Raw genomic sequence first — 22250 nt, forward strand, 5'->3', positions numbered from 1 at the left:
GGAGGAGCAGAGTCCTCCACAATGAGCCTGTGCTAAGGCCCCAGCTCTCAGTGTCCGGTCTCTTGTGCCCGCTTTGTTCAAAAGCTCAGCTCAGTTAAACACTAAACCCAGTGTTAATGGTGAGAGCTTATGTACAAGTTGAGTCAGGTTAGAGTTGGCTTTTCGAGTCTCTCATTGCATAATACTTCTCAAAAAAAAACCACGTGAGCAGCTTTCACAGAAAGCAAGCATGCAACCTCTCTTGCATTAAACTCTGAATACCTGTTGCTTTTGACAATATGCAAGCAAGAAAATATCCGATGGATGCTCCTTTTGCCATTTCTGGTGGTTGCGACAGTTCATTTCTCCCTCGTTAATTGGCCCACCGCCATACCAACGGCAGTGAGACTGAGATGACTTAAAATGGAAAGGTAGTTTGGGGAGGGTTGAAAGGCTGTCACTCTCCCTCCCAGCTTTGATGGGTTAGGTGCTACGTGAGGGTCTCTAGGACTGAGCGGAGTTCTGATGTTGCATCAGAGCTTTATATCTTGCGATTCGGACATTTTAGCCAATGTTTTCTTCACTCGGAGTGCTGTTAGCCGGGAGGCTGGGTTGTGTGCCCAGCTTTCTGTCATCACTTTCCCCATTTGTCTCAAACACTGAGGAGGCAAAGAGACAAACAAATCAGTGAAGACCATGGCTCTTGGCAACTCACCAAAGCAGACTGTCAGTTTTTACTGTTTCTTGGCACTACCGCCCCTTGGTTTCTTCCAGCAAACGAACATGTGGCAATTGCCTCATGTGACTGAAATCTTTTATGTTCAAATACCCCCATGCCTCACCTCTCCCTATCTCTGTAACCTCCTCCAACCCCAGAGCGCTCCGAGATCTCTGCACTCCTCCTATTCTATTCTAGTCTCTTGTGTATCCCTGGTTTTCATCTCTCCATGGGTTTTAAAGAGGGTCCTAAACAAGGAGATGAAAATGGAGGGAATTACCGGAGTAATCCCACAGAGTTGGACTTTGGGTTGTTGAAGGCATGGTGGCCAATTGCAGAACGATTCCCATTTCCAGAGGCCAGTTTTGGGAGCAGGAGCTGAGGCACGTTGCCGAGTGAAGGCAGGACAAGGCGATAGAGTGATTTAAATACAAATTAGGGCTGTTAGGCGACCGGAAGCAAGGAATGGTGTGATGGGCGGACATAGCCTAGGGTGGGGTAGGGTCCAGACAGCAGGGGTTTAGATGGGCTGAAGGTCATGAAGGAAATGAGCGGCTAGCCAGGAGAGCAGCGGAGCCAGCATGTCCAGAGGTAGCAAAGGTAGGGAGGGGGTCCGACGTGGATGAGCTGAGACAGGGGTGGAGGCAGTTAGGATGACTGGCTATAGCACAAGCTATCCGAGGACTCGGAGGCAGTGGGGAAAGTTTTCTGTTGAATTTGTCCGGTGGCTCTCCCATGTTTACGGCCCCCAGCCCTGGCTTTCCCAGGAGGTGGGAACATCGGGCGGAATCGTGTGCCCTTCCCCGTGGTGGGTTTGGAGGCAGGGGGCATTTCCGTCAGGCAGGAGGGCGGTTGGTGTGGACCCTGCCGCCTTCCCGCCTCCACCCTGATGAATCTGTGGTGGGAAAGGCCCATGGACAGCCTTCCTGTCCCGCCGCCAATTGAAGCCCTTGAGTGGCCAACCAGTGGACACCTAAGGGCCTCGTCCCTCCACCGCTGGTACTGACCCAGCGGCAGGTGGGGGCGGGGGGAGTACAACAAGCAAACTCGATGGGGATGCTTATAGGTTCCCACTGATGAGGTGGGGGGTGGGGGGTGGTGCTTGTTCAAAATGCTCCAGTACCTGAATGACGGACTGGCATTGGGAAAGGGGAAGGCCTGCTGAGAGTCATCCCTCTGCCCTCACTGCCGACTCCCGTTCACCCCCTTCCCCCTGCAGCACCCCACCCGATTGGCTGGCAGCTCTCGGTGGGCAGGACTTCCACCCGCCACGCCCCCGTCCCCCCAAGGTTCTTGATGCCAGGGGTAGGCCCATCGCTGGCCTGTCAAAAGCCTGAGTAGAACAAGATGCGACAGGCCTTCCTGGGAAGAGATGACACAGCAGCCTCGCCAGGTCTCCATCCAACAGTCAAGGCCCCTGCCACCTCCAAAAGATCCCACCCATCGTCTCTAAAACTACCCTTTCAACTCCCTTAAAATTTTAAAGACATCTGTCAGGTCACCCCTCAATCTCCCCTTTTCTAGAGTAAAGAGTTACAGTCCATTCAATTTTTCTTGACGGTTATAACATTTCAGTTCTGCTATCATTTTATTAAATCTTTTTCTTTTTATTTTTTGCAACATCTCCAGTGCCTCTATCTCCCTTTATATAATAGGGAGATCAGACCTGGCCACAGTACTCCAAGTGTGGCTCAACCGAGGTTCAGTTCAAATTCAACATAACCGCTCTGCTTTTCAATTCTACCCCTCCAGAAATGAACCTGTTTCTTCAGTTTCTAACTTTGTGAAGGGCCAAATTAACTTACCTCGCTACTTTTGGTGAAATTTCTAGTCTGCCCTCATGACGAGCTTTAATGCTAAGTCGAATAGTTCCAGTTTGGGTTTTATCCATTTCCTCTGCACCCTATGAGCGAGACTGTCCCTTCTATTGTCGAATTGGGTTCCATGTTGTGACCCATTTTTACGAAGGATTCTGGCACCCAGCTAAGAGGAGGGTATCCACTCATTGGTCCGGGATGAATTTAAATTCTGGTTTCACAAAGGGCAGGGCGATATATTGTCCTAATGCTCGCCGTTAACAAGCATGCACCTTACCTCGTCACTAGTCCATCGATTGGGGAAAGATGGTCTCAGCTGCTTGATGCACACAACTTCCCTCATATCTTCAAAGGATGGGTCGCTGGACACTAAGTCATGATATGGGAGCTGGTATTCTTCAACAATACCTGCAGACAGAAATTGATGCAGCTTTGACAAACCACAAATACAAGATGCCTTCTAACAAAACGTAACCCTAGAAATTCCAGCTCCCCGAATCAGTGTTTCACGCATGACATAAATCCCTTGGCAAGTGCGGCCTGCTCTCAAGGTTACGCCAACCTTGGTTTCTAACCAACTGTTCAGAACAGGCTTCGAAACAGATGTAGCTCAGCTCTCCCTGCCCCCAACCCTGCTGGAACTCCTCTTGGAAGCCTGGGTCCAGATGTCACCTGGTTTCTGAAGGTAGTACAGCGGGGAGCAGTGGGTGGAGGGAGCACAGGAAGATCCCAACACTTGTGTAAGTGTGAGATGCCTCCACATACTTTTATCTTAAAGGGGCAATGGGGGGGGGGGGCACCTTGTATTGAAAATAGGGTGCCATAAACTGATGTCCTGTTGGCACAGAGAGTGTGGTCTGCTGCCACGTTTGACCACACTGCCAACCTCTAGGCATCTCAAGCAGCATTGAAAGGTGCATCTTATAAAAAATATGTATGAAATGTCGGGATTGTTTACATTTGTCACTGTGAAAAAAATACTCATTTGAACAAAAGCCAGCGTGTGACATTTTTACTGTGAATTAGTCCACAAGATGATTTTTATTGATATCCACATGGCTGTTCCTCACCAGACAGTAACAGTGAGCTGCAAAATATCCAGCCCTATAACTAGTTCATCCACACACACACACACACACACACACACACACCTAATTTTTTCAAACAACTCCAAACTCCACTCCGACTGTTACTGTTTGTCAGACATTATATGACTCTGAAAGCACCAAACTCTAACGGCCACAGCCACTAACTTTTATCTATGATCATAATCGCGAACTCCTCATGGGCAATATTGCTCTGAAAGTCACAATCTATTCTCTGTTACCTTCAGAAGGGGGTAAATGGGGCAACTTTGGGTGCCACCTGCCCTCCCCCCTTCCTCCCTCGAGCAGTTTGTGCAATTAACTCCAAGCAAATTAGATGAAAAATACATTAAATAATCGTGGGGTCATGAGTAAACCCTTCTTCAGCCTGTTCTTCATCCACTTAGCTCATGGCTGAATTGTATCTTCACTCCATCTATGTACCTTGTTTCAGCAGCTCTATATATTAACAACGCCCAGTTACAACAGTCTCAGCCCTCCTTTCTAGTTCCACCAGGGTCTCACTCCTCTTTATCTCTCTAACCTCCTCCAAAGCTACAAGCCTCTGAGATATCTGCGCTATTCCAATACTGTCCTCCTGCACACCCCGATTTTAACTGTCCCATCATCGGCAAACGTGCCTTCAACCGCCTCGGCCCCGAGCTCAGGGATGCCCATCTGAAATCTCTCCGCCTCGGTACCTCACTTTCTTTCTTCCTCACAGACGCTCTTTAAAACCTGGTCACCTGTCCTAATATTTCCTTATGTGACTCGGCGTCAAATCCTGGGCGGTAACACTCCTCTGAAGTGTCCTGGGACAGTTCACTATGGGCAGAAATATTCTGGCTCGGTGGGCAGGCATGCGCCCGCCCAGCTCGAGCGTGAAATGACGCGCGTTGATGTCGGCCGAGTGTGCTGGCGTCAATGCACAAAATCGCGATAGTTCAGTCAGGGGGTGCGCCTGCCGACAATCAAAGGCTTGTTAAGGCCATTAAGTAATCAATTAACATAAATTTTTCACTGCCCGTCCAACCTAATGGTTGGCGGGCAGGCAAAAAGGCCAAGCGGCCTTTACATTTTTTTTGGAAACCTCATCCACAGGCGGGATGAGGTTTCCAAAAAGCAAACAAAAATAAAAGCTTTAATTTTCCATTAGTAACATGTCCCTGCTCATGTGGCAGAGTCACATGAGCAGGGACTGTGTTTTATTACATTTTTATTTTCTTTATTTTTTTATATTATATCTCTTCATCTCCCTGAAGCAGCTCCGTGCCTCAGTGAGATTATGCAGCGCTCACTCAGGCGCGGGCTCGAAGTTTGCGCCACGGCCCGCTCACACTCCCATCCCTACCCACACCCCCACCCACACTAGCAGCGCTCAGCGCTGCCGCTCATGTTTCATGCTGGGCGGGTTTTAATCGGCCCACCAGCGTGAAATCGCGGTGCGGTGCCGATCGCAGGCCGCAAATGGCTTCCCGACCACCCCCAGCTGGGCTCGTCCACCAAGGGAAAAATTCTGCCCTATGTTAAAGCCGCCATATAGATGACAATTGTTCATATTTTCTCCCTCTGCTCCTGTGATGATGTTCGATCCGGATTCAGGACAATAAGGAAAATGTGTAATTTCTTTACAATGTCTGTAGAATCTGCAATTGTTTTTGAGAATGTTTGAAAATGACTCATAAAGAGTTTGTATCAATTGTCAAAGGGGTCAATTGTAATTTACTTGGATAACAAGAAATGCGGCCTATGTGACATGGTGACCCTTGACCTGAAAGCCGTACCAACAGGAAGGAAGTTAAGATGGAAGCCCTGTGGCCAGACAAAACTGGGAGCTGCAGACAAAGGAAGGCTGCGGGCTGAGGGAAGAACAGTGAAGGCACGTTTATAAGACGTTGTGTTTGTAATACAGTTAAATAGGACCGAAAGCTGGAGGCAGAGTCGGAGGAGAGACTGTGAATTGGACAATTTTAACACCACCGTAGTTTTACCAGAGCCAATCAGACCGTTTAACAGGGTTTATTAAAGAGATAGATAAAGGAGTCTCGGGGGAATCCGTGCCATCAGGATTGTCATTAGCCTAACTAAGGAGGTGCTGCAGGAGTGTGCAGTTTGGGCGATGACCTTTTCTGGAGACCTGGATTGAATGTGGCTGCTGCTGAATACAATTCAAGGGACAAATTTATTGAGCAGGAAAGACAGGAAATCCTACGTACCAGAGGCTGAGCTCGAGAAATTTGGAACTGCACATGGTGCCACATGTCTGTGGGGAGTGACACGGGTGTTTGTGGTTTTGTAAAATGTAATCTTTTTGTATCGACTATTTAAAGTAAAATTTACCTTTTCATTTGAAGTACCATTTGCATGTTAATTGATGTTTAATTCATGTTGATTCTGATTCATGTTAAAGTAAAAGTTACAAATAGTGAAATCTTGTTCGTAATTTCTTCATTTGAGTGTTAATACAGTGAGTTTAGTTATTTTGCTTTATGGTTCCCCCCATGGAGATCGTAACAATATAAATAGAACAAGAGACACAGGATAGCCTTACCCACAGACACACAACGACGAGCTATCTCCCAGAGGATTAGACCAAAGCTGTACATGTCTGCCATGATGTATGATTGGAAATGGTTTCGATTGAGAGTTTCATCCAACACTTCTGGAGCCATGTAGCGTTTTGTGCCTACCCTGGTGTTGAGGGGTATGTCCACTTCATTGGTGTCGCTGTAGAGGAGCACGGAAAAGAGTTAATTTCCTTGGTTTACCTCTCATGACATTGCTCAATGATAATTTCTTTAAATGTCCCTTTGTCGAGGGACATGTCAAGCAATCCCAGTGCAGTGTAACTAGACACACGGAGATAGGCACAGGTATATTGCCACTACAAATGCAGTTGGGAGTGTAAATGCAGACTGAATCCAGAATCAGAAACCTGACCAGACACTGAAATAACAGGATTGGAGAAAGTGGTCTCACTTCAGTGTCACAGAGGTTAAGGAGAAGCCAGGTCAGGGAGATTGAATAGAAGGATGAATGGGGTCGCCCCATGAGGATAACCATTTTTGCGCAACGAATGGCTAGGATCTGGAATGCATTAGCTGGTGGATGCAGGTTCAATAATAGATTTCAAAAGGGATTTGGATTAACACCCAAAGCAAAATAAAATCACAGGGATATGTGGAAAGAGCGGGGAAAGTGGGGCCAAATGGATCGCCCTTCAAGAGAGCCAGCACGGACTCAATGGGCCGAGCACCCTATTTCCGTGCTGTGCTAATCTCTGACCCTACGATGCACTGATAGGGTTAGAGGAAGTTGGAAGGGGGGAGGTATCGAGTCTAAACATGAACCAGTTGGGCTGAATGGCCTGTTTCTGCGCTGTACATTTTATGCAGGTATGTACTATGGAAGAGAGAGTCTGAGAGGAGAGCAAACCCTCCAACAGGGAGAGAGAGAGAGAGAGAGGGGGATGGAAAATCAGATGGCCTTCTATTCTGAGGTCAACTCGCCCTCTACATGGCGTTTGGTACATCCTGCACTCTCTGAACTGAGCGTCCCACAGGATTGACACTCCCACCAGGAATTTCAGAGGATGGTGTGGGTTCCCCCTTTTTTTGCAAGAGCTCAGTGCAAGGAAAGGGAAGAAGATAACTCTTGCAAATTTAAAACCTGTGACTCTAACATTTGCACAGCACTCGAAATTTAACTGCTATTTCCACTAATATTAAGGAAAGGGAGTGGGGAGGGAGGGAAATTGGCACCTAACAAAATCGGTGAGAGTTTGCAGCTTTTAAAAGGTGCGTAACTCACCTGATAAATTTAACAGCCAGGCCCAGGTCCGCGATACAGCACATCCCGTTCTTTTTCACCAAGATATTTTTGCTTTTCAGGTCCCGGTGGGCAATGGCTGGCTTTCCCTGTGTACCAAAGATCTCCGTGTGCAAGTGACAGAGCCCACTGACTGTCGAGTATGCCAGCTTTAGCATGGCTTTTGTATCAAGGGTCGTGGACTTCAAGTAGTCGTAAAGAGATCCGTTTTCATGGTAGTCTGTGATCAGGTACAGCTGGGTCCACGATCCTGTTCCTTTGATGTCAGCAGCAATGAAGCCTAAACAAAAAAAACCAGAAGTGTCAGCAATATTCAAACAAATTAGCTGATTAAACACTGAGCAAATTATCCTGTCAACAGTTAGGAAGGATTTCAAGGCCCTGTAGAGAGTGTTGAGGTACGAGGGATGAGGGACTCTAGTTACGTGGGAGACTGGAAAAGCAGGGGTTGTTCTCCTTAAAGCAGAGAAGATTAAGGGGAGATTTAATAGAGGTTTTCCAAATTATGAAGATATGGATAAAATGTTTCCTCTTTTCGGGGGGAGACTAAAACTCAGGGCCATAAATATAAGACAGTCACTAATGAATCCAATAGGGAATTCCGGAGAAACTTCTTTACCCACAGAGTGGTGACAACGTGCAAGTTGTCACCACAGGGAATAGCTATGGTGAATAGTATAGATGCATTTAAGGGGAAGCTGGATAAACACCTGAAGGTGAAAGGAATAGAAGGATAAGCTGATAGGATGAGATTAAGTAAATAGAGTTGGAGGAGGGTAGTATGGAATATAAACACTGGCATGGACTGATTTTGTATTCTCAGCGCTCTCTGGGTAAAGGATTCTCCCTAATCCGCTTTTGGATTTATTAGTGACTGTCTTACATCTATGTCCTCGAGTTCTGGTCTCCGCTCAGGTGGAAACGTCTTCTCTATGCCAATCCTATCAAACCGTTTCATAATTTTAAAGGCTTCTATCAGGTCACTTTTCAATCTTCTTTTTTTGTGACAACGGCATCGTTGAGATCAGTGACTGACTGAGTAACTCTGCCACATGTGAAATACTGCAGTAAGTTCCTGTAACCTGCTTTGTAAGCTGCAAGGCAGATTCCAATGAGCTTCGATAATGTGGAGCAGCAAAGCAAGTGAAATATGGAGTGTGGGGGTGGGGGGTCTCTTCTGGGTTAATGTCATGCTCTCAGTGCTTAAAATGATGGGAAATATTGACATTTTGACTGTGACATTCAGCCTCTTTCCTCATTTGTTAAGGTTTTAACTGAAGATCATGTGAGGTCCCACTGGGTCTGAACTCAGCGATCAGTGCTACAAGGTCACCTGAAAGAGAGGCACCTAAAACAAAGCCAATATACTCCAGTGAATTGTGGAAAATCAGGAGCGAGGATTAGATTTCATACATTCTGAAAGTCAACTTGAGCTGAGGGAGCAATCTGCATGACTTTGATAGACTGATTTACTCAGCTCTCCGAGCCCCAGAATATATCCAACATTATTTAAACTTTGACACCTGTCTGGAGCAAACAAATGGCAGCAGTGGACAAGGGAGGGGCCATCGCTAAGGACACACTATGACCCCTTGAGTAATAATACGAAATTTATGCATCTATTATTGTAATATCAAAACATATTCGCCCAGTTGGAAGACATCAGGTCTGTCAATATCTGAGCTATCACCTTGTTTAACCCAGCTCTTTATTAGTAATTTCTTCTTTTTCAGTTCACTGCCCAAAGGCAGGTCTGACCCACGGCACCAAGACCTCCACCACGGGGCAGGGCAAGGAGGCAGGTCCCGAGTCCGTCCCAGCCGGAACGGGGATCGAACCCCATGCCAGTGGCACCAGGTTTATCTGCACTGCCCGTCCAGCCAACTGCAGCCATCATCCCATCTACCCACAAGGAGTCCAAGTTCCTGTGGCAACATGCAGCTTTGTGGTCCAGAGCTAAGGAGAGTGATGGTGGAGGCTCCAAGTGCTTTCCATCACATGGCCGACCAGGAGTCGCTCCTGCTCTTACCACCTGCCAATGACGTGTGTTGGAAGGATTTTGCAGGTTAATACTCCATCTGTTTGGCTGTGTTATGAATGTTCCATCCTTGGCCGTCAAGTCCTGAAGGGGGACCTGAATCCAGAGCTTCTGGTTCAGAGGCAGGGACGCTACCCATTGCACCACAAGACCTCCATTCATCAATTTATCAATTATTAACATTCAATTAATGGGCAAAAGCTTGGAGGTTGAATAGAAGAGAGAACGTAACAAAGACGTGCGCCATATCTATAGATGATCATGACACAAGCACAGAAGAGGGTTTCCCAATCCACACAAGAATAAATATTTCGGCACAACGCTTTTTACTGGAAGGAAGCAAAGCATTTTTGAAATGGCGGTCAGATGCTCCTCGGTCTGGAAATGCTGACCAAGGGTATAGACTGCAACCGAATCAGGGTTACCAACGGGATTGCGAAATTCTCCAGGATTATCCAGAGTTCCTCAGAAATCACAGATTCATCTCCTGGACCCTGATGCGAGAAAAACCCCAAGAGGAGGAGTCACAGGGGCATTTTAAAATGTTTTTTTTTGAATGCTTACAATTAATAGTTATCAAAATATTGGAGATGGGTGGGGGCAGTAGGGCTGCATTTAAGCATTGAACCTGCTGCATTGCAATTCTCTCCTCCTGCCTGTAGTGGTGCTGCAGTGCACGGTAGGTATAACAAATGTGCTTAAACTTAAAAGAGGCAATTTTTGTTTTTGTTTTGGATTTCCAGCATCCGCAGTTTTTTGCTTTTATCTTAGTGTTTAAAAGAGGCAATTCCCAATATATAAATGTGGCCTCAAGAATTTATAATGGGAAAAAAATGGCTGGAAAAGCACATACCTGCAAGATCCTTTAATAAGTAATGGACGAATTCTATCCTTGATCTAAATGATTGCCATCGTTAAGTTCCTGGGGGTGTTTATTAACTACATTAAAGATGCTTTATATGAGAGTTACTATGTTTATGAAAGAGCTAGGATCTTCCATTGAAATAAAGAGAATTAGGGTAGGATGATCTGACCCTAAAATAATGAGTTACATTGCTGACTACATCTGTTTCTCATTTAAAAAAAAAGATAAAATTAGAAAAAATAGTGTGGACATGGCAGATACAAAGGGCAGAATCTTGTGGTAGCAACGGGGGTCCTGGCTGTCGCCTCATTTAGGGAGTGCCCGGCACATCCTGTTCCACTCAGGCCAGCAGCGGCCCCATCCCCGGGATCAAGGACCCGGGGATGGAAGTCCCTACCCTCTGAAAGCTTTTGGCCAATCAGAGAGCTACACCTGGGAGATGGTGGCTCCTGCTGCCACGACACGTGTCTGAAGCCTTGGATTGTCGCTGGGTCCCAGGTCACAGGTGAGCGAGGGCAGGACAGGGGTCGCAGGTGAGGAGGGTTGGGACCAAGGGCAGGGGTGGCTCTCAGTGGGACCCCCTTCTCCTGATGTTGGGTCCCTTGATCAGGCACTGAGTGCCTTTGAATGAGGGACTGTACCCCTCCTCCCCCCCACCCACCCACCCACTAGGAGTTCACGAGCAACCCCGACAGGGTTTGTCCATTGTGCTCCCCATATGGCGAAACCCCACCTGCTTCCCAGTGAATCCCAGCGGCAGCAGGTTAAGACCCTAAATTGGGCATTAATTGCCCACCTACGGGCCTCAGTTGGCAGCAGGGCAGGGAGACTGACCACAAACTGGTACAGACTTAATCGGGATGGAAGCAGGAAGGTGGTGGGTTCTCACATGTTACCTTCCCACCTGATTTAAGGCCCTCCGCCACCCAACCTACCACAGGGGAGGGCATAGAACAAAAATTTAATGAGAAATTTGAATTAGGAAATCATTGGGCCACAACTAGAGCACCTCATTTTAGAAAGGGCATGAACTGCAGAGTGTACATTCACTCGGGTGATTACAGCCATGCGGTACTACACTTCAGAGGAGGGGGGTGGGGCCGAACATGATATTTTTGGACTATTTTCCACTCGAGTTGAAAAGTTCAAGAGCTTTACCAGAGGTTTTTTATTAAAATAACAAAGGGTGTTGAATGAGAATTATTTCTCGCTAAGATAAAAGCAAAATACTGTGGATGCTGGAAATCTGAAACAAACAGAAAACGCTGGAAAATCTCAGCAGGCCTGACAGCATCTGTGGAGAGTGAAACAGAGTTGACGTTTCAAGTCCATATAACTCTTCTTCAGAATTACTTCTCTCAAGGAATTAGTGACAAAGTAGTCATCAACGTAAATATATCATGAAGACAGTGTGGAGAGGCTAGACAAAGCTGCTTTCTGTAAAGTTGTTACTGGGAGGGAGTGTTTGAGGGTAAAGTGCCCTGTACCTTTAAAGGGAAAAGTAGATAAACAGAACTTTTGGGGAAGAGACAAGAAAGGAGATTAGTTTGGGGTTGTTTCAACAAAGAGTTGGCACAGACACAATGGAATGAATGGACTGTAAACCTTGTTATTTATTCTTTTAGCAGGACACATTATAGTAGAATTATTAGATAATAAAGCACAGAAGGAAACCATCATAGCTCTTTGAAAGAGAACCAATTAGTCGTATTGCCCTGCTTATCCCCTGCTTACCCTCAGCCAACCATCTTCAGCTACTTCATCTATGACCTTCCTTCCATCATCAGGTCAGAAGTGGGGATGTTCACGATGATTGCACAATGTTCAGCACCACTCACAACTCCTCAGATACTGAAGCAGTCCATGTCCAAATGCAGCAAGACCTGGACAATATCCAGGCTTAGGCTGACAACTGGCAAGTAACATTCGCGGCACACAAGTGTCAGGCAATGACCATCTCCAACAAGGGAGAATCCAACCATCGTCCCTTGATGTTCATTGGCATTACCATTGCTGAATACCCCACTATCAACATTCTGGGGGTTACCATTGACCAGAAACTGAACTGGACCAGCCATATAAACACTGTGGCTACAAGAGCAGGTCAGAGTCTAGGAATCCTGCAATGAGTAACTCAAACTGACTCCCCAAAGCCTGTGCACCATCTACAAGGCACAAGTCAGGAGTGTGATGGAATACTCCCCACTTGCCTAGATGAGGGCAGCTCCCAAAGCACTCAAGAAGCTTGACACCACCCAGGACAAAGCAGCCCACTTGATTGGCACCCCATCCACAAACATTCACTCCCTCCAACACAGATGCACAGTAGCAGCAGTGTGTACCACCTACAAGATGCACTGCAGGAATTCACCAAGGCTCCTTAGACAGCACCTTCCAAACCCACAACCACTACCATCTAGAAGAACAGGGGTAGCAGATGCATTGGAATACTACCAACTGGAAGTTCCCCTCCAAATCTCTCACCATCCTGACTTGGAAATATATCACTGTCGCCGGGTTAAAATCCTGGAACTCCCTTCTAACAGTACTGTAGGTGTACCTACACCACATGGGCTGCAGCGGTTCAAGAAGGCAGCTCACCACCACCTTCTCAAGGGCAACTAGGAATGGGCAATAAATGCTGGCCCAGCCAACAGAGCCCACATCTCATGAATGAATAAAAAAAAAATTGGCCTGCAAATGTTTTCTTTCTAAGTATATACCCCATTCCCTTTTGTAAATTATTATTCAATCTACTTTCACTGTTCTATCAGGCAGTGCATTCCAGATCATAACAGCTTGCTAAATAAAGAAAATTCTCATTTTTCACCCTGTGAATCTTTTGCCAATTACCTTAAATCCGTGTCCTCTCGCTCCAACCCTCGTGCCAATAGACACAGCTTCTCAGTGGCCTCTCAGGAAATGGAAAACTGGAAAACTCAACGATTACGCGAAATCTCGACAGAATGGAGCCCACTGTGATTTCTCAATGCTCTCCCACTCCCACCTGCCCCAACTCGCCGGCCTCCTGCCCATCACCCCGTTTGGAAAAATAGTCCAGTCCCAGCTAGGATTCAGTTGGTACTTTGTGATTGTTGTCACCATAGGCTGGACCTTCTCATCAGCTCTTCCTATCTCTGTAACCTCCTTCAGCCCCGCAACCATCTGAGACCTCTGCACACCCCCAATTTGGACCTCTTGAGCCTCCCCGATTTTAATTGCTGTATCATTGGTGGCCATGCCTTCAGCTGTCAAGACCATAAGCTCTAGAAGCCTCTCTTCCTCTTTTAAGACCCTTGATCTGTAGAACCTCTTTTGCCAAACTTTTGGTCACGTGTCCTAGTATCTCCTTCTGTCGCTTAATTTCGTTTAATTTAATATAATTTAATGGCATTGGACACAGTTCAGAGAAGGTTCATTCGATTGATTCCTGTGATGAAGGCGTTATCTTATGAGGGAAGGTCGAGAAGTTTGGGTCCAAACTCATTAGAGTTTAGAAGAATGAGAAGTGATTTTATTGGAACATATAAGATTCTGACAGAGTTTAGCAGGGTACATGCTGGAGGATGTTTCCCCTTGTGGTGGAATCTAGAACCAAGGGGCACAGTTTCAGAATAAGTGGTCACCTATTCAAAATGGAATTTCTTCTCTCAGACGTTCATGAATCTTTGTAATTCTCTACCCCAGGGAGTTGTGGAGGTTGGATCACTGAATATATTAAATAGCTGAGATGGACAGATTCTTGAACGATAGCAAGTCGAGGGTTATGGGGGCTGCGCAGCCAGGAAATTGGAGTTGAGGCCAAGGTCAGAGCAGCCATGATCTTATTGAATGGCGGAGCAGGATTAAGGGGCCAAATGGCCTATTACTGCTCCTATTTCTTACGTTCCTAATTTAAAATTTGTTTGGTAATGCTCCTGTGAAGCACTTTGGGAAGTTCCACTATGTTAAAGGTGCTATATAAATACAAGTTATTATGGTTTAACGCTGGCGGCAACTCAAAATGGCCGATCTCCAGCATTGCATTAATGCCAATGCTCGGACCCTGTGCACAGACCACGTGTACAGGAGGGAAGATAAGCGGTGCAGACAAGACTTCGCTGAGCATCAGGTTGCCCTGACTCACCAAGGATGTTCTCGTGCCTCATTAATACGGTCTGATAAATTTCTGTCTCCCTGAACCAGCTTGCCTCTTCCATGGTGAAGAAGACTTTCACAGCAACCTTCTCACCACGCCATCTCCCCATCCAGACTTCACCGTACCGGCCTTTGCCGATCTGCTTCACCATCTGAATCTGCTTAGCTATCGTCCTTTGCACCTGTCGGATGTAAGCGCAAACAACAATATCCTTAGCACCCTGCTCAAAATACTAGGAGGTATGCAGTCAGGCCTGTCAGCAAGGAAGGGACAGGGTAAAAAGTTAGCAGAGTGTGATTGGAAAGATGGGAGCTAACCAGTGAGTGAGTGGACGTGAGTGAGAGGGAGTTGGTGTGTGTGTTCCTGTGCAGGCACAAAACTGGTTGTGGCCCATTTTCAGATACACAGACAGCAGATCCCAAACCAGGGGGCCCAAAGTTCTCCCCGAATTGCGCCTCAGTGTGGGAATGCAGGCGAATTGTTAATCACTGACTGTTACCCTTCCAGAGGCAGTGTGCCCATTGTAAGTTTCAACTGGGGCCACTGGTCAAGATTAGGACCTAGGGGAGGGGGGTGCGGGGGTGCGATTGGTGGTAGAAGGCTATCAGGGGCGGCTGAGAACAAGTCAGAAAAGACAGTTCGTGGACTGGGTGGAGCACTTCTGCTGCTCCTTGCTCCATCGGAGTGCAGTCACTGAAGAATGCTGCACAGCAGCTGATTTGTGCACAGCAAGCTCCCACCAACAGCAGTGCGATAAGGAACAGTACGTCTGAGTTCTTTTTAAAGGGATTTCAGTTGAGCTATTGGCCAGGGCTTCGGGGAGAATTCCCCTGCTCTCCTTAGAAACAGGGATTTTAATTTTTAACTCCACCTGAGAGGGCGGTTTTAATGCTTCATGCCTCCGAAACTACAGCACTCCCTCGGCACTAGCTTCAGAACGTGTCAGCCTGGGTTATGTGTTCAAGTCTCAAAGGGACACTATCACTTTTTAATGTATCGGAGGAAAGAGAAAGCAATGGAGTCTGGGTGCATTTGCATGGTGATGCACAGATGCAGAACACAGTGCTCTAAGGAGCTGCAGGTATGGTAGGTCCAGTCTGGAGGTGTGAATCTTGAAGTAGGGAATGCTTACCAGGAGAGGGAGCCCTGAACCGCTGCCCGAGCTTTGCGATTGCTCAATAAGATCCTTGAGGGATTCTCCGGGTGGAATGAAGGTTTCATCCTGCTCAATGCCCATGTTGTAGTGTGGTCTTTCCTCTTGCCTTTTATACCTTAAAAGAGAGCAAGGCATCATCAAAAAGGCTTTGATAGAAAACAGCCATTGTATAAATAGCGCTTGTTTACTGTCCTCTGGACTTTTCTCCTCTGTTGTTTTTTTTCATCAAAGAGCTGCTTTCTTAAAGCTTTGAGAACAGCCTGGCCTACTCGAGTGAAAGGCACCACTGTGCCTTTGATGATCCAGTTGATTAATCTTTCTGTAGGTGTATATTTTTCTCAGATTCATGTAAGGCATTTGTCAAACACAAAGACAGGAAGCCCAAGGATAAACACCTATCATGTCTGATTGACACCCCCCTGCCAAAGTTGCACCATTTCTTGATGCTATTTAAAGACATTTTAAAGATTTTTTGGGATGGGGCATGAGGGAGCAGGTGGGTGTCAGGGAGGTGGGGGCAGTTTTATTCCCCCGGGCGGTTAGGTGCAAATAATCACCTCGGGGTAGCGCACAGAATCACATCAACAATGGCACTGGCTTTGAGAACCACTGCATCTGTTCAGACAAAATTATAGAAGGCAGCAAAAGAAAACTAGTGTTCACTTGTGCAGGTTTAGATTCTGGACACAACAGCGAAAGCTGCCACAGGAAGAAGTTTGCTGTCACTTACTATCATGTTTCTGCATCAAGTGGGGATCACCAGCCAAGTGTCAGGGAGCAGAATGACCGAGTGACCAAGTGTGGGAGCACGGACTGAGAGTGCCAGGGAGAGGAGTGACCGAGGGTCGGGGAGAGGAGTGACCCAGCATCGGGGAGAGGAGTGACCGAGCGTTGGGGACAGGAGTGGCCGAGCGTCGAGGAGATGAGTGACCAAGGGTCGGGGAGAGGAGTGACCAAGGGTCGGGGAGAGGAGTGACCGAGTGTCCGGGAGAGGAGTGACCCAGCTTCTGGGAGAGGAGTGACTGAGCGTCGGGGAGAGGAGTGGCCGAGCGTCCGGGAGAAGAGTGACCAAGCGTCGGGGAGAGGAGGGGCCGAGCGTCAGGAGAGGAGGGGCCGAGCGTCGGGGAGAAGAGTGGCCGAGCGTCGGGGAGAGCGGTGACCAAGGGTCGGGGAGAGGAGTGACCAAGGGTTGGGGAGAGGAGTGACCAAGGGTTGGGGAGAGGAGTGACCGAGCGTCGGGGAGAGGAGTGACCGAGCGTCGGGGAGAGGAGTGACCGAGCGTCGGGCAGAGGAGTGACCGAGCGTCGGGGAGAGGAGTGACCGAGCGTCGGGCAGAGGAGTGACCGAGCGTCAGGGAGAGTGACCGAGCTTTGGGGAGAGGAGTGACCGAGTGTCGGGGAGAGGAGTGACCGAGCGTCCGGGAGAGGAGTGGCCGAGCGTCCGGAAGAGGAATGACCGACGTTGGAGAGAGGAGTGACCCAGCGTTGGAGAGCAATGTGACAGTATGTGGGATGCAGAGTGACAGGGTATCAGGAGCAGTGTGGTGGGCGATGGAGTGCTGGGTCTGACTCCACACGTTGACCCTGCTCTCAGTCATGTCACTGGAGAGTTGAACAGAGTAGTAGGCAGGTGAATAGAGGGGCGGGGGTGAGCCTTTGAAAACAAGGATGTGAATTTTAAAATCACAAACTGGGAGCTAATATAGGTCAACCAGAACAAAGGACTGATGGACGAATGGAACTTGGTATGAGTTAGAAGAACAGGAGGGGAAGTGAGAGAAAATTATAGTGAAAAGAGAGGGAATGCTTTTGCTGAATTAACCAATTGATAATCACTGCAATAAAATCAAACATGGTTATCAGCATGGAACGAACCTGAAGTAGCAGAATATGATGAGGAGAGCAAGAACGATGCTGCAAACTGTGACGGAGATCAGCAGAGCTATGTGGTGGCTGCTTCCATCTACAAAATCTGTGCAAAGACATAGAGGGTGAATCAGAATAAAAAACTTTGCAGCACTCAAACAGACCAAGAACATGTTATAGGGAGCAATCCTTTCATTCAACAAGTCTCGGACTTCGTTTTTTTTAAGTCTGAGTAAAGACGTAAGATAATTGAGAAAAAACAACTTGCATTTGTAGAGCATCTTTAATGGAGTAAGAATGTCCCAGGGCACTTCTCAGGAGAGAGAGTTATCAGACAAAATTGGACACCTATTAGGACAGGTGACTAAAACTTCCATTTGTTCAATGGAAAGAGGGAAAGGTAGAGCGCGGAGAAATTTAGGGAGGGAATTGAAGAGCTTCAGTCCCCATCTGTGGAAGGAACAAGCACCAATGGTGATGAAAAGGAAACTGGAGATGCTCAAGAGGTTAAAATTAGAGGAGCACAGAGAACTTTCACCCAGTAAAAGTTTACTTATCAAGAATCCTGGAATTCCTTTTTTAATCAAAGTATTTATTATTGATGCATGGTTCAAGTGTCTAATCTACAGATTTGGAAATACTTTTTCATAGACGCCATCGTCAAAAGGTCATTATCGCTGAAATATTTCTCTTCCATTGTGTACTCATGTAGCCTGGTTCGTTGCTCCTAGTCTGTTGTACATGAAAGATAAGGAGTTTTCACCCACTCAAACTGTAGAAAGCGTTGCTTTCATAAGGAGTAGGGTGGAGCTGAAGTTGAAATTTAAAGCCCAAATTAGGTCCATTGTGGATTAATGTGAAAACAAAACCACACGAACATAGACATTGTTTGATCTCACACCCGATTTCACTCTTTTCAGGCAGTCTTTGGCCAAGGCGGGGGGGGCAATAGCCAAGGCAACGGTGCCACAAGTCCTCAGCAACGCACCCCCCCCAACTCCTCATCAGGACCTGCCTGACTGGCCCTGGCACCTCCAGACTCCACTTACCTGCCTGAGAGGGTCCCCTCATCCCGCAGGTGCAGTCCCAGCAGTGGCCACCGCACCTGGTGGCGCTGGTGGGCTGACAGCCCTCTGATTGGCTGGCAGCTGTTTTGGGGGGGAGGGTGGGTGTGTGTGTGGAGGGGGTGCGGTGTGGCCGTCCTTAATATGGACAGCAGCCCCAGCGGCAGCCACTTAATCGGCTGCGCCGGCAAGATGCACCCCTGCCTCCCGCTGTGCCAGGTCACACTCACTACCAAAGCGATCCCCCCACCCCCCCGCCCCGCCTACTTTCAGGGCCTCCTGCACTAAATGCAGCCAATAGTGTGCAGAGAAATAACAGGCCAGATTCCAGATGTTCTGGTGCTGGTCTGGCCTCAGCTTTGAAGCTTGCAAATCCTCTAGCTTAGACCTCCTGAATCTGGTCTGTGACACTTTTCTACCTTCTGCACACCCTGGTGAAAAGTCAAACTTCCACAGAAGTCACCCAAGTCATCCCTCAAGTTTGAAGCACTTTCGGATGGCATGATTTAAATGAAGCACATTGTCGAGAGTTCAGATTCACAGCCAAAGATAGGGAACCCATGTGATGTAATCTGCTATTCCCAATTCTCATTTCTGTTCAATTAAACCACTGGGGCGGTACTACCGGTGGTGCCTTTGCAATACCCTCCAAATCTGGTGACAAGAATGGCGGTCCGACAGCAGCGTCCTCTCTCAAGCCAACTTGCCCAGCATCAAGGTGCTAATCACTCAAAGTTCCTAGGCCTGACACCAGACTCCTGAAGCAACTGCTCCACTCGGAACTTGGTCGCGCAGGAGGTTCCCAGAAGGGCAGTGGAAACACTCCAGTAATGTCCCCACAGCATCTCCGAAGAGATCAAACGTCGCCGCTGACTCATGGGAAACCTCGGCCTGTGACCAACCAAAATGAACAAGGCTCATTCGGGAAGGCACCGAACAGGTCGAGAGGGTTCATCGGGAACGTGTGGAGGTGAAGTCGAGGTGTCGGAGCATCCGCACAAACCTCCAAATAACCCAACCGCCCAACCCTTCATCGCCACCTGTCCCGCATGCGGCAGAGTCCGCAGGTCGCACATTGGACTTATCAACCATCTCAGGACCCTACAAACAGGGCCGGAGGCGAGTCATCCTCAATCCCAGGAGACGGCCTAAGAAGAGAGAAAAATAAAAGAGGACCTACTTCATCATCTTCATCAATGCTCATCAGGTGTATTATCTGCTGTCCTTCAACACTCATCAGCTTCAATGCTGCCAACCAGATTCTGACCACAAAGGAAACGCTGAAGAAGATGAATGTGAAGAATCCTACACCCATTGATCTCTCCTGACATAAAGCTATTAGATTTCCACTTTCTGGTAGCCATGAAAAAGTGAAGACTAGGTCGGTCCTGGGGGGAATATTCCCTTACTGCCGTGCACTTCTGCTTGAAAAAGACAGCCCCTTCACGTGGAGCACCCTATTTGTCAAAATACTTGCAGGGCAATTCCTAATCTGTCCAGATCTCTGCAACCACATGAGGAAATCAAAAGCTAATTAATGGTCACTGGAAGAAAATCTTGATATCTAATCATTTCCCAGGGAGACAGAAAAGATTGTCTGATCCCTTTCTCCCACCACCAGCACAAGATAAGCAGTGTGAACGGTCTCTGCTCCGTTGAAGTATTAGCTGAAACTGAGACATGACTCTAGGGGTTTGATTCTCATATCAGTGCCTAGCATGCCTGACTGCAATCTCTCTTACATCGTTTATCAACAATTTAACATTTATGCCCAGCACTTTATTTCCTTCTGAAATGTGTGGTTTGTAATGGTTTAAGATGTCAGTACCTATCAGTTTGAAACACGTTTGAGAGTTGTCGGCTGGAAGAGTGTATCTGGAGCTGTGACATGACAAGGAGGCGAGCTTGCTCTGGCAATGTAGAGGGCTACTCTCTTGTGATGTTATATCTGCACCAAGGAAATACAACGACCCACCAGATAATGCTTCTTGTACAATTAGATATGACAATATTTCTTAGGCAACAATGAGTACGCCCACCATTCAAAGCATGGACAGGAAATTAAATGCACGTTCAGTCTAATTTTAGACAAGTGGCTGAGTTAATCTTGGATCAGGTGTAACCTTAAGAGCTGTGGCAAACCTCCAAGTGATGTGATTTTTTTATTCTCCACTTTTACCAAGTAAAGTCACGTACTGCTGCACGACCAACGCTAATAGAACCCCCTTTTCATGAAATCGGCCGTTATTCTAACAACAATGACCACCTGCAGGATAAGTAAATCCAGTGATTACCTGGCACATTGTTACGAGGATGTGCTTTTCTTCAAGATACAATTTCTAATTTTTCTTTTTCTGGCCGGACTTTTAAAAAAACTGAAACCCTCTAACGACAGTGAAGACTGCCCAGACATCTACAATATACAGCTTGCATTCCACCAAGTGGGATGGAGAAAAAAAAGACATTCAACCTGCTGGGGAATATGGAAGACCCCATTTCCTGTTGGCTTTACGCTACCCTGAAACTCTGCAACTGTTTCTGATACGAGACATCAAATGCAATAACCTGTCCTAAAACAATGACAACAGGCAGGACTGGTAAACACTGCCCACAGGATTTCTCTGGAATATACAGCCAGCAGGGTACTTTAAAAGACAAAACAAAAACAAAAATACCTGGAAAAACTCAGCAGGTCTGGCAGCATCTAAGGATAGGAGCACAGTTAACGTTTCGAGTCCAAATGACCCTTCAACAGAACTAAGTAAAAATAGAAGAGAGGTGAAATATAAGCTGGTTTAAAGGGGGGGGGGTGGGACAAGTAGAGCTGGATAGAGGGCCAGTGATAGGTGGAGGTTGCCAAAAGATATCACAGACAAAAGGACAAAGAGGTGTTGAAGGCGATGATATTATCTAAAGGAATGTGCTAATTAAGGGTGGTAAGCAGGATGACCAAGGTACAGATAGCCCTAGTGGGGTTTGGGGTGGGGTTGAAGGGATCGAAATAGGCTAAAAGGTAGAGATAAAACAATGAATGGAAATACATTTAAAAATAATGGAAGTAGGTGGGAAAAGAAAAATCTATATAAATTATTGGAAAAAAAGGGGGGAAATCAGAAAGGGGGTGGGGATGGAGGAGAGAGATGATCTAAAATTGTTGAACTCAATATTCAGTCCGGAAGGCTGTAAAGTGCCTAATCGGAAGATGAGGTGCTGTTCCTCCAGTTTGCGTTGAGCTTCACTGGAACAATGCAGCAGGCCAAGGTCGGACATGTGGGCATGAGAGCAGGCTGCAGTGTTGAAATGGCAAGCGACAGGGAGGTCTGGGTCATGCTTGCAGACAGACCGAAGGTGTTCCACAAAGCGGTCACCCAGCCTGCGTTTGGTCTCTCCAATGTAAAGGAAACCGCGTTGGGAGCAATGAATGCCGTAGACTAAATTGAGGGAAGTGCAAGTGAAATGCTGCCCCCCCCCATCCCTTAAACCAGCTTATATTTCACCTCTCTTCTATTTTTACTTAGTTCTGTTGAAGAGTCATACGGACTCGAAACGTTAACTGTGCTCCTCTCCGCAGATGCTGCCAGACCCGCTGAGTTTTTCCAGGTATTTTTGTTTTTGTTTTGGATTTCCAGCATCCGCAGTTTTTTGATTTTATCTTAGTCGTTAAAGGACTGTTTGCCAAGCAGGAGAGAGATTAAGA

General features: G+C 47.2%; 1 protein-coding gene across 1 annotated transcript in view; it reads right to left on the bottom strand.

Moving 5' to 3' along the window:
- Nucleotides 1-429: 429 nt before the first annotated feature.
- Nucleotides 430-22250, bottom strand: part of bmpr1ba (bone morphogenetic protein receptor, type IBa) — a 64099-nt gene continuing 42278 nt past the window's right edge. Inside the window, exons 5-11 of the mRNA XM_041187580.1 lie at nucleotides 17499-17595; nucleotides 15601-15739; nucleotides 14457-14649; nucleotides 7410-7707; nucleotides 6151-6326; nucleotides 2792-2922; nucleotides 430-638 (exon numbers count right to left, since the gene is read on the bottom strand). Of these exons, the coding sequence (XP_041043514.1) occupies nucleotides 513-638; nucleotides 2792-2922; nucleotides 6151-6326; nucleotides 7410-7707; nucleotides 14457-14649; nucleotides 15601-15739; nucleotides 17499-17595 (1160 nt within the window). The 3' untranslated portion in view covers nucleotides 430-512. The remainder of the gene's footprint in view (nucleotides 639-2791; nucleotides 2923-6150; nucleotides 6327-7409; nucleotides 7708-14456; nucleotides 14650-15600; nucleotides 15740-17498; nucleotides 17596-22250) is intronic.

Source organism: Carcharodon carcharias, chromosome 1, assembly GCF_017639515.1.
Source record: "Carcharodon carcharias isolate sCarCar2 chromosome 1, sCarCar2.pri, whole genome shotgun sequence".
In the NCBI taxonomy this organism is placed as follows: domain Eukaryota; kingdom Metazoa; phylum Chordata; class Chondrichthyes; order Lamniformes; family Lamnidae; genus Carcharodon; species Carcharodon carcharias.